Below are 10,060 nucleotides of genomic sequence, written 5' to 3' on the forward strand. Positions count from 1 at the left end.
CAAACGTCTCAGAAAGACATTTTTAAATTGTGGATTAATTCAAGAATGATCAGCTTAGTCCTGATTTTGATTAAACCCTGTCTGCGAAGCTGCCCCTAAATGTTTAAAAGCAATGCAAACCTTGATCGTAGGCATTGAAATGTGTTATCAAATACCGCATGCAGTACAATGTGCACACAGCCCTGGTCCCGCACCTCCTCTGCGTTGTCTTCTCTCTAAGTGTCCGGCACACTTCCTCTTCCTCCACTCCTTGCAGACGGATACACCACGGACGATATCGAGTTCTACTGGCGAGGTGGAGACGGAGCCGTGTCGGGCGTGGACAGGATAGAGCTGCCTCAGTTCTCCATCGTCGACTACAAACTCATCTCCAAGAACGTGGTCTTCTCCACCGGTACAGCGGCCGAAACCCCTGACGCTTGTTTCGCCTCCTCGATCTTTCTGAAATGATAACGGCTGCTGTTGGTTGTTTGCGTTGCTCTGGTCTGGTCTGGTCTGGCTTTCGCGGGTTTTTTTTTTTTTACGTTTCAGTAAGAACTCTCCCCCCTTTTCAGGTTCCTACCCCCGCCTGTCCCTCAGCTTCAAGCTGAAGAGGAACATCGGCTACTTCATCCTGCAGACCTACATGCCTTCCATCCTGATCACCATCCTCTCCTGGGTCTCCTTCTGGATCAATTACGACGCCTCGGCTGCCAGAGTGGCCTTGGGTAGGACCGTCCTCCAACCCGCGCTGTGCCGGGGGGAAAAAAACTATCTGAGAAACAGTGGCCCGGAAATCCATATTGAAAGACCCCGTTAACTGTAGATAAAGTGTTGTGACTGATGGTTTCACTGGAAATGATTCCATTTTTCTCCCTCGCAGCGTCGTGTGTGCTTTAAAATCGAACAGAGTAGTAACGAAATAGGAGTAGTTTGTGACGTGACATGTGCCATGAGGCTGCAGGTGGATGTACTGGGCCTGTCTTCGGTGTGATGCTGATCTCTGTTTTGACAAGGGATTGGCTGTTTATTCCATTTCACAGCATTACCCCCACTCCCTCCCTTACTGGCTGTAAGCATGCGAATGATAGTGCTCTGCAATAGACCGTCTGGCTAAATGTCTGTTGTTACGAGATGACTATATGCATGACTCATACAGAAGCCAAAGCGCCACAGCACGACCTTGAAGTGGACTTGTCTCTCTGTCACGGCCTCCCATCGGCCAGGGATCCCGTCTTATCAAAGCCAGATCGGGGGGCGCGGGACAGACGTGGCGGCGTGGACTAGCCGCTCGCGCGCACCTTGTTTTTTTTTTGTTTTTTGCTTTTCTTTCTCCCCGGAAGACATTTTAACGCAAATGTCAAACATCTAAACCCACAAATGTGGTACTCCTCGCGGAAGCACAAGGTCGCAACATGGCCCTTAAATCATAGTAATCATACTTTTTTTTTCCGGGGAGAGAAGACACTGAAGCTCAAGACGGTGTGTGTTCGGCCTGGACAGGGAGGCAGGAGAGTGGGGCAGCGGATGTGTGTGGCTGACGAGAGATACAGCGCTGCATGCTACAGTGGCGCTGACTGCTGAGTTATTTATAATGGGCCTACACGTGAATCTGACCAAATGCAGATTGTGCATGCAGATGACTAACGTATCAAACACAATGTGTGTATGTCAAAAAAAAAAAGCAGGTGAATCGTGCTGTAACTAATAGCAGATGGTTAGAGGTCACACTGTGCTTTTTATATACAGTAGATAGCCCTACAGTCCCTTTTCCATTTAGGTATGTAATTGTTTAGCAAGCCATCACACTCCATTATTTATACCCATTTATACTGTATATATCACAGATTTAAGAGATATACAGGAACATATGCATTTGGTTGTGCATGTGCTGATTTGCAGTCTCACATGTTTTGGAGGGTTTTGGAGGTATTTATTCATCCATATGTGTTCACATTCTCCCTCCGTTCTCTTTTTGTGTGCCAAACCGACTGTGTCGTGCCCGGCAAAATGCGCCCGTGCTTCCTCGATCAAATGTTTCCCTGACGGGAACGGCGTCATTAAACCAAGGGGGATACTTTGAGATGACGGATTCCGACCTCACGGAATGAACCTGAAAAACGATAATCTGCTAACTCCCACAGAGTTGTTCTCCTGTCTAAACTTTGAAACTCCACCAATCTCCAGGGATCACCACGGTGCTGACCATGACCACCATCAACACCCACTTGCGGGAGACGCTGCCTAAGATTCCCTATGTGAAGGCTATTGACATGTACCTGATGGGCTGCTTTGTGTTTGTCTTCCTGGCGCTACTGGAGTACGCCTTTGTCAACTACATCTTCTTCGGCCGGGGACCTCAGCGACAGAAGAAGGCCGCTGAGAAAGCGGCCACGGCCAATAATGAAAAGCTGAGGCCCGACCCCAACAAGGTGAGTTTCTGCCGCGGGGGACGGCTCTGGCGGAGGTGTTGTCCTGTCGGTTAAAGTGTGTGTATGTTGCTGCGGGACAGCGGCTTCTCTCCTTCAAGGTCAACGTAATGCTGTGATCAATGTCCTTTGCCGGCGCCCTTGTTGCTCTCAATTACTTACCAAACCATAAATAATAAAGAAGAAAAAAAAAATAAAAAAAAAAAAAACTCAACGTAACGGCTAAAAGCGGAAACGTTGAATATAGAAGCAACACTTGACTTGACTTACACTTTATCCTTTATCTCGCTATTTCTGTGTCTCTCAAAGGGCAAGGTGTCTTGTGACGATCCATTGGCCGATGTCTCGTGCCTTCACCTTTTAACTTGTATTCACGCCGCTCACGTTAGCCCCAACAGCAACAACCACAAACGAAGAAAAAAATAAAAATAAAAACAACCCTTTCTTTCTGCAAACCGTGTGGCAAGCTACGATTTTCCCCGAAGTAACAGTGCTGATTTTGTATGCTTGCAGTGGCTGGTGGGAAATGTAGTTCAGAGAGATGATGCTCTGTATGCCAGAATGAAACAGAGGGAAATTGACGCATATGACTCGATGTGGGATCCCATCTTTGTGGACGATGCCGCATTAGGACTAGGCGAGCAGAGAAATAAGGTACTGGAGGTTTTGAAAGTCAAACCTAACAATGTCATCAATCTGAATCGATCTAGATCAGAGGAAAATGCTAGAGTCTTCTTTCTTTTTCCTTTTCTTTTTTTTTCTTTTTTTGTCGTACATTGCTTTTTGATTTCCTGTAGATTTTTCTAAGGCAACTTTAATCATCACTCCAACCATTGTGTTTCCCCCCCCCCTCTCTTGGTTTGCTCTTCATGCATTTTCCTGGCAGACATGGCTTAAACAGTTTGATTTCAGCAGTTTCAGTCTCATTCCAGAATTTTTTACAAGGACGCATTTTAAAATTGATGGGGAACGGTGACTAGACCAGACTAGAGTTAAAAATGGAAGAAAATAAATAAATACAATTTAAAAAGATGCTTATAACCTCAAGCTACTCTTAAGATAATATTGGTTTGAGACTGTCTGAATCTCAAAGGCGGTCGCTAAGTCTCTAAAGAATAATGTGCAACGGAAAATAAAATGAGGTAGCGGGGATACAACCCTCAGTCTTAACAGAGACAAGACAGATATTTGCACTTTGATGACTAGTCCTAGAGGCCTCGCTTCGTAGTAAGCTTTGCAAAAAAAAAAAAGCAAGACGTACGGCGAGAGCCATCTCGAAAGCGCCAGGGACGTAGATCCGTCAGGCCATGGATGAAGAGATGTCGATCCGAATTCACGTCCTTTCCCCCCGACCTGCCTTTCTAAACCTCTGACCTCTCCTCCATCCTTGCAAAGCCCTCGCTCCTCCTCTCAACCCACATTCTTTTTCTCTTTTGGTTTACCTTTGTTTACTTGGTTTGTGTTGTAAATAGAGAATTTGAACCGTGCCTTGGTTGAAATTCTGAGATGACAACGGAGAGTCGTTCATGAGATTTAGTTTGTGCAGTGCTTTGCCTTCTTACGGGAATGTAATCTCATACTGGTTGTATGATCGCCAGATATTGATTAACAGATGATCAATAATTTCACAAAAACAATCAATTTTATTTGTTTTTAGACGTAGTAAGTATTGTAGACTGTAAATATTTTTTTTTTCTTGTTTTGCTCATTTGCCTTTACCCACTTACGCATACCATTATTTTGATTATTTGAAAATTATTTCCGCACTAACCTATAAGTAAGCTGTTAAGTGTTTTATTATAAGAGGATTCCCTGTGGGCGCTTTCTCTCACAGCCCTTACCTGTGCTTGTGCCCCCCGACACAGATGCCCACCGACGACACCAACATCCTCTTCAGCACCCTGGAGATGAAGAACGAGATGGGGGGCACCGGGGACCTGTCCCGGGGCCTGGGCGCCCCCGGCGACCCCCGCAACACCATGCTGGCGTACGACAGCTCCACACTGCAGTACCGCCGGGCAGCTATGGCCCGCCAGAACTATGGCCACAGTGCCCTGGAGCGCCACGCCCAGAAGAAGTCGCGCCTACGGAGACGGGCCTCGCAGCTCAAGGTGAACATCCCGGACCTCTCCGACGTGAACTCTATCGATAAGTGGTCCAGGATGATCTTCCCCACCGTCTTCTCCTTCTTCAACGTGGTCTACTGGCTTTACTACGTCCATTAAACGGGGCCGGCGGAGCGGTGGCCGGCTTTTTCGCCGCGGCGGTGGCGCGGAATGGGAAGCGGAGGTGGATTTCGGGGGGGTGAGGAAGGGGGGGTGGGGGGTAGAGAGAGAGAGAGAGAGAGAGAGAGAGAGAGAGAGGGTGGAGGGGTGTGCATGAGAGAGAGAGAGAGAGAGAGAGAGAGAGAGAGAGAGAGAGATAGAGAGAGAAGAGGGATGATCAACGGAGCGGGAATGAAAGGGAAAAAAAACTGCACCTACTTTTTTGCTGATTCATTTGAGGAAAAAGGGGAGAAGAATGAGCGAGGACTCGCGGAGAAGGACTGCAGCACCCAACACTCCAGTCAGCAGTGACTCTTTTGGGGGGGGGGGGGGGGGTGGGGGGGGGAGTGGGGGGCGGGGGGGACACCTTAAGGAAACCGACTAACACTTCAAAAAAAGAAGAGCGGGATTTTAAAAAGACAGACATGGTGCCTGTTCCAGAGTTTCAATATATCACTAATATTTGTCATTCGTAGCTTACTCTGTGTGGATCAAATATTTATGCTTGTGTTTGCATATACTTTAAGGATTTGTTTTGTTTAGTATTTAGTATATTTACTTCGTAGCCAAGCTGTCTGCATCCGGGAAAGCTTTAGAGATGATTTTTAAAGGAGTCATCCTTGATAGACTATTTTCCTATAATTACTGTGTATCAAACATCCTTTAAAAGCATGCCTATGTTTGATTTTGTTTGCACCTCAATCATAATGATCGAGCGCAAAAAAAAAAAGCATTTTAGTTTTTACTAGTTGAGGTTATCTCGTCTTATCAAACGCGTGCCAGTTACATTTAGCAGCTTTTGCACTCATAGCTATGGACGTGCTTGGACCACCTGGGGGGGAGGAAGGTGTGAGTGTGTGTGCGTGTGTGTGTGTGTGTGTTTGTGTGTGAGTGTGTGTGCGTGTGTGTGTGTGTGTGTGTGTGTGTGTGTTTTTGGGGGGGGGTCAACAGGTGGTCACCAGTGGGCGCTCTTCTTTTTTTTTGGACATAACTATGGGTCTTCTAGTGGCACCGAATAGGGCAAGCTTCCATTCGTTTTAGTTTTTTTTTGTTGTTTTTCGTTTCTTTGGGGGGAGGGGGGGGGGGGGGGGGGCGACGACTCCTAGTATTCTGTGAAGGAGCGGGCCTGTAGACACGGACACTTCAGCCACATTTACGTCGGGCTTCTGTCTCCTGCTGACGGACTCCAGTCCATCTCACCATGCCCAGAATGGGGAAAAAAAACAAAAACAAAAACAAAAGAAAATGTAAACCCTCCACTCCTATGTGCGTTTTACCACAATGCGAGGAGCTCCAAAGGCGTAGAATGGCTTTAACATTAAGTGGGTGTGTAAATGTTGCTGACAGATGAGTTGAGTTTAAACCCTTTTATTGCAATGAAAGTTGCTGCATAAATATGGTAATCCACAATCATCATTATCGGTAGAATTGAATGATAGAACTATGACGCGTTTCATTGTGATTAGGTTTCTGTTGGAAAAAAAAATGTAGATAAAGTAAAATCATGTTTAAAGGAAAAGAGAAAATTCATTTTTATAAATCAATACTCGTGATTTGTGTAAATACTACGGATTTATTCTATTAAAAATGGGTCTCTATTGATGTTTTTGCAGTTAACTAACAGGTACAATGTTTCATTGAGTAAAAAAAAAAGAAAAAAAAAGTTCATTAGGAAAATTCATAAATCAAAATTTTTCGGACCCTATACTTTTTGACGATATATTTTTTTTTCCTTTTTGATGGACTCTAATAAAAAAAAATGCTTCTACTTGGTGAAACAAAAAGCACTTCCAGACACTACTAAGTCACTTTGGGGTCAATGTTTTTGTCCTCGAGGAGTGAGTTTTACCAGGACCCAGCTATCCCAATGGCACCTGAGTCAGGCATATTTTGTACAAAGTTCCTGTAAATTCCAATTGTAATATTTCATAAATGACTTGTAAATATCTTGTGTAACGATTGTCGGCAAATTACAAAGATGTATCTAAATTCAATTAAAACTCAATTCAGCCTATCACTCTATTTACGAACACACGGGTCGGGTGTTTGTGTCATCGGGTCCTGCGAGGGGGGGTGAGGGGGGGGGGGGGGTGCGGAATCGGAGCATCGGGGGAGGAACATTTCCGTCCGGCCAACGGCTGAGCTCCACCATGAGGGAAGGGAAGCAAGGGAATGAATGAGTGGATAACAGAGCGGTTGTGAGCGTGTGTGTGGGGGGGAGTTGCAGCTGGGGACTATTCAATGAATAACAGAGCGACACAGTTTGGGAGTCGCAGTGCTGGTGGTGGCGGTGGTGGCGGTGGTGGATGCCGGCCAGGATGGGCGGAAAAGCCCGGGACGAGGTCTGAGCCGCCCCTGGGGGGACATAAAGGCAAAGAGCCGTGGAGATTCAGGAGCATCCTCTGGGCTCACAAGCGGCCCACTGGCTCCAGGGGCCAACAGCGGTCCCGCTACATAAACGACAGGAGAGAATGAGAGAGAGCGAGAGAGAGCGAGAGAGATATCCTTCACTCCATCATTCCACGCGACCCAACAGACACACGACTCGTCGCCCCCGCTTTGCAGTTCCTTCCTGACCTGACTGCTGTTACATAAACGGATGCGCCTACATTTTTAATGATGCAAAACCAATGAATATTTAATCTTTAAGATGTAATGTTATTATTACCATGTATAATGTGCAGTTCATGTCTGACAATGCTCTTCTGAACTTTCCAGACAGGCGGGATGGTAGGGGACGTTCGCGGCATCCGGAACGGAAAGTTTCAATGGGAAAACCAATGCAATTGTCATCACGAAAACACCACAGAACAGGGGCGGAAGGGTGGGTGGGGCGGGTGGGTGGAGTTTTGGTGGGGCGGTCAGGGACTTGAGACAGGGGACAATTCCTTTCTCAGGTCCTTTCTTGCATGTTATGTGCTTGGAACTTCCCATAGTGTCTTTCCACTGACCGCAAAGACCTTCTGCTCAGAAACGCCTGGAATGGTGTGTATGCGATGGACCAAGGTCCCAATGAGGGTCTTCACCTGCCAAGCCAGGTCGGGTATATCAAAACAAACAAAAAATATAAATATAATGAGGCTAACGTGGAATAGAATGGAGTTTTTTAAACATTCAAACGATGGAAACAAGAGGCAGGAGATCTGCTGCCTCAGAACGAAACAAAAGAAAGTCAGAACAACACGGAAGTGGTCAAGCCTCGAAACTAAGGGATGTGTACAGTGTGTTGGGCAAAAAGGTGTAAAGATGAGTTATATCTACTCTTTTAACTTGCCTTTAAGTACCGCTGACGTGTCCTTAGGAAGAAGGATTCCCCTCAAGAACCTGCACTATAAAACATAAGCTTTCTGTGTGTATTTTTGTGTGTGTGTGTGTGTGTGTGTGTGTGTGTGTGTGTGTTTGTGTGCGTGTGTGTGTTATTCTACTTTTCTTTTACAAAATAAAAAAAGGTGTTGCTGGGAATAGAAACACAGTAAACTCTAAACTACCTAAAAGGCAACGGGGTGTAAAACTGATCCAAGGTGACACGTAACCTTGTTCCTGGTTCCAGCGTGCGCGGGTATAAATATACTCCCAAACCCTTCCCTGGGCACTGTCGGCAGGAACAGTAAACAGTTTCTTATCTCACCACGGTAGACAGATGGTATTTGCTGAATTGCCCCATTCTATCAACCTCTCCCTCTCTTTTCAGAAAGGGCATTAGTGTAGAGATGGAACATGGGTGGGGGGGGGGGGGGGGGGCAGATGCTTTCCACTTTGTGATGTTTCCGTGTCACCGGAGTAATTAGGGATGCACAGACCTTTGCTCGGTAGAAAACCATGTGTGTGTTTGTGTGTGTGTGTGTGTGTGTGTGTGCATGCATGTGTGCACAAGAGTGTGTTTGTGTGAACGTGTACCTAGTTTCCATGTGTGTTTGTTTTTGTTCGTTATGTGCTCGTTTGTGTGTGTGTGTGTGTGTGTGTGTGTGTGTGTGTGTGTGTGTGTGTGTGTGTGTGTGTGTGTGTGTGTGTGTGTGTGTGTGTGTGTGCGTGCATGTGTGCGTGTGATCACAGCTGCGCCGCTGTGCAGTTGGTGTGCCAGCCGAGCCAGGGCTGACTGGGACGGTGAGGGTGGGCGGGGCCGGCACGCACGCGTCACGCTACTTTGCTGCAACACATATGTGATGGAAAAAATTGGTACATGTGCGCCACCCAGGTGACGTGAGCTCTCCCTGCGTGTGGACATTTTTTTATTTTTATTTATTGATTTATTTTTTTGGTATGTAACGTCCGCGGGTTTGCGGGGCAAAAGGGACTCGCTGGAAGCAAACGTACGAGTCAACATCTTTCTCGCTGTGGATCTCCGTCACGAATATTGATCTTCGACTGATATTTTAACGAAGGATAAAAAAAACAGAGCCACGGGCGGCTACACGGGTTTGGCGGCTTGACGGGAAGCTCTAAAATCAGCCGGGCGTTAATTATCTCTGTGATTCTGCCCTGTTAAAACAGGTTAGGCAGTCTGCTCTGGAAAAGACAACATATGTCATTATGAGGAAGTGGAAGGCATCCTACATGCACGCCATCTGTGCCAGAAACTGCTTTGTGCTGCTACACAAAGCACACATGAGACACACACACACGCACATACACACACACTCGTGGACACACACACACTGATTCCAAAAAAAAATGCTGACCGTCTACCCCGGTTTACTACGATGAGTAACTGTTACTATGGACCACCACTGCCATATATAATTGATACACACAGCGATCATCCCGCAAAAGGTCCCTTGAGCAAGGCAGTACACTGTACGTCTACGATGTGATCGGCAGCCGTCCTTCCTCTTTGGCCGCCTCATGGAAAGAGCACCGGTGTGAACGGAATCTCAATATGAAGACCGACGCGGTGTGAGAGAGAGTACCTTCGGAGTCTGTTTAAGCTCGGTTGTGTGTGTTATATTCTCAGGTCAAACCCATATTGAGTGCCAAATAAATAACATTTCCGCAATCACCTCCTGTCGACCGTTTGCAGCGCTTCATCTCCAGCTCACTGTCGTCACTTCAACCCCCCCCCCCCGCGTGAACTTGCGCAAATGTTTGCTTTCGAAATTGGATGCGATCCATTCACTGAGAGGCCTCTTTGCTGTACAAATTTAAATAAATCTCGCTTCTGATGATGTCACGGCTGGTTTGTGGACGAAGCGAGTTTGCTATCTCGCAAAACATCCCTGCCATGCGGAGCATCCAGGAGATAGGGCAACTTAAGGCCCACAGATAAAAATGGATTGTTGACACTGAGAACAGAAGGAAATCAACTTGGCCATTCATATCTGCTTTAAGTGTACGGTCATTTCATTGTTATAATCATTATCAATCACTGTCTGTGGAACCTGAACGACCGCT

General features: G+C 46.5%; 1 protein-coding gene across 2 annotated transcripts in view; it reads left to right on the forward strand.

The window, feature by feature from the left end:
- The window catches only part of gabrb2a (gamma-aminobutyric acid type A receptor subunit beta2a), a gene marked incomplete at both ends in the record, with an annotated part of 29,719 nt that extends 25,086 nt beyond the window's left edge, over positions 1–4,633 (forward strand). The window contains 5 exons of one of the 2 annotated variants that reach the window (XM_080008662.1): positions 257–394; positions 555–707; positions 2,167–2,411; positions 2,922–3,062; positions 4,274–4,633. In XM_080008662.1, coding sequence (XP_079864788.1) covers positions 257–394; positions 555–707; positions 2,167–2,411; positions 2,922–3,062; positions 4,274–4,633 — 1,037 coding nt within the window. The remainder of the gene's footprint in view (positions 1–256; positions 395–554; positions 708–2,166; positions 2,412–2,921; positions 3,063–4,273) is intronic. The other variant, XM_080008663.1, reaches the window with a different exon arrangement.
- Positions 4,634–10,060: the final 5,427 nt, after the last annotated feature.

The sequence above is a fragment of the Zeus faber genome (genome assembly GCF_960531495.2).
Source record: "Zeus faber genome assembly, chromosome: 10".
NCBI lineage: Eukaryota > Metazoa > Chordata > Actinopteri > Zeiformes > Zeidae > Zeus > Zeus faber.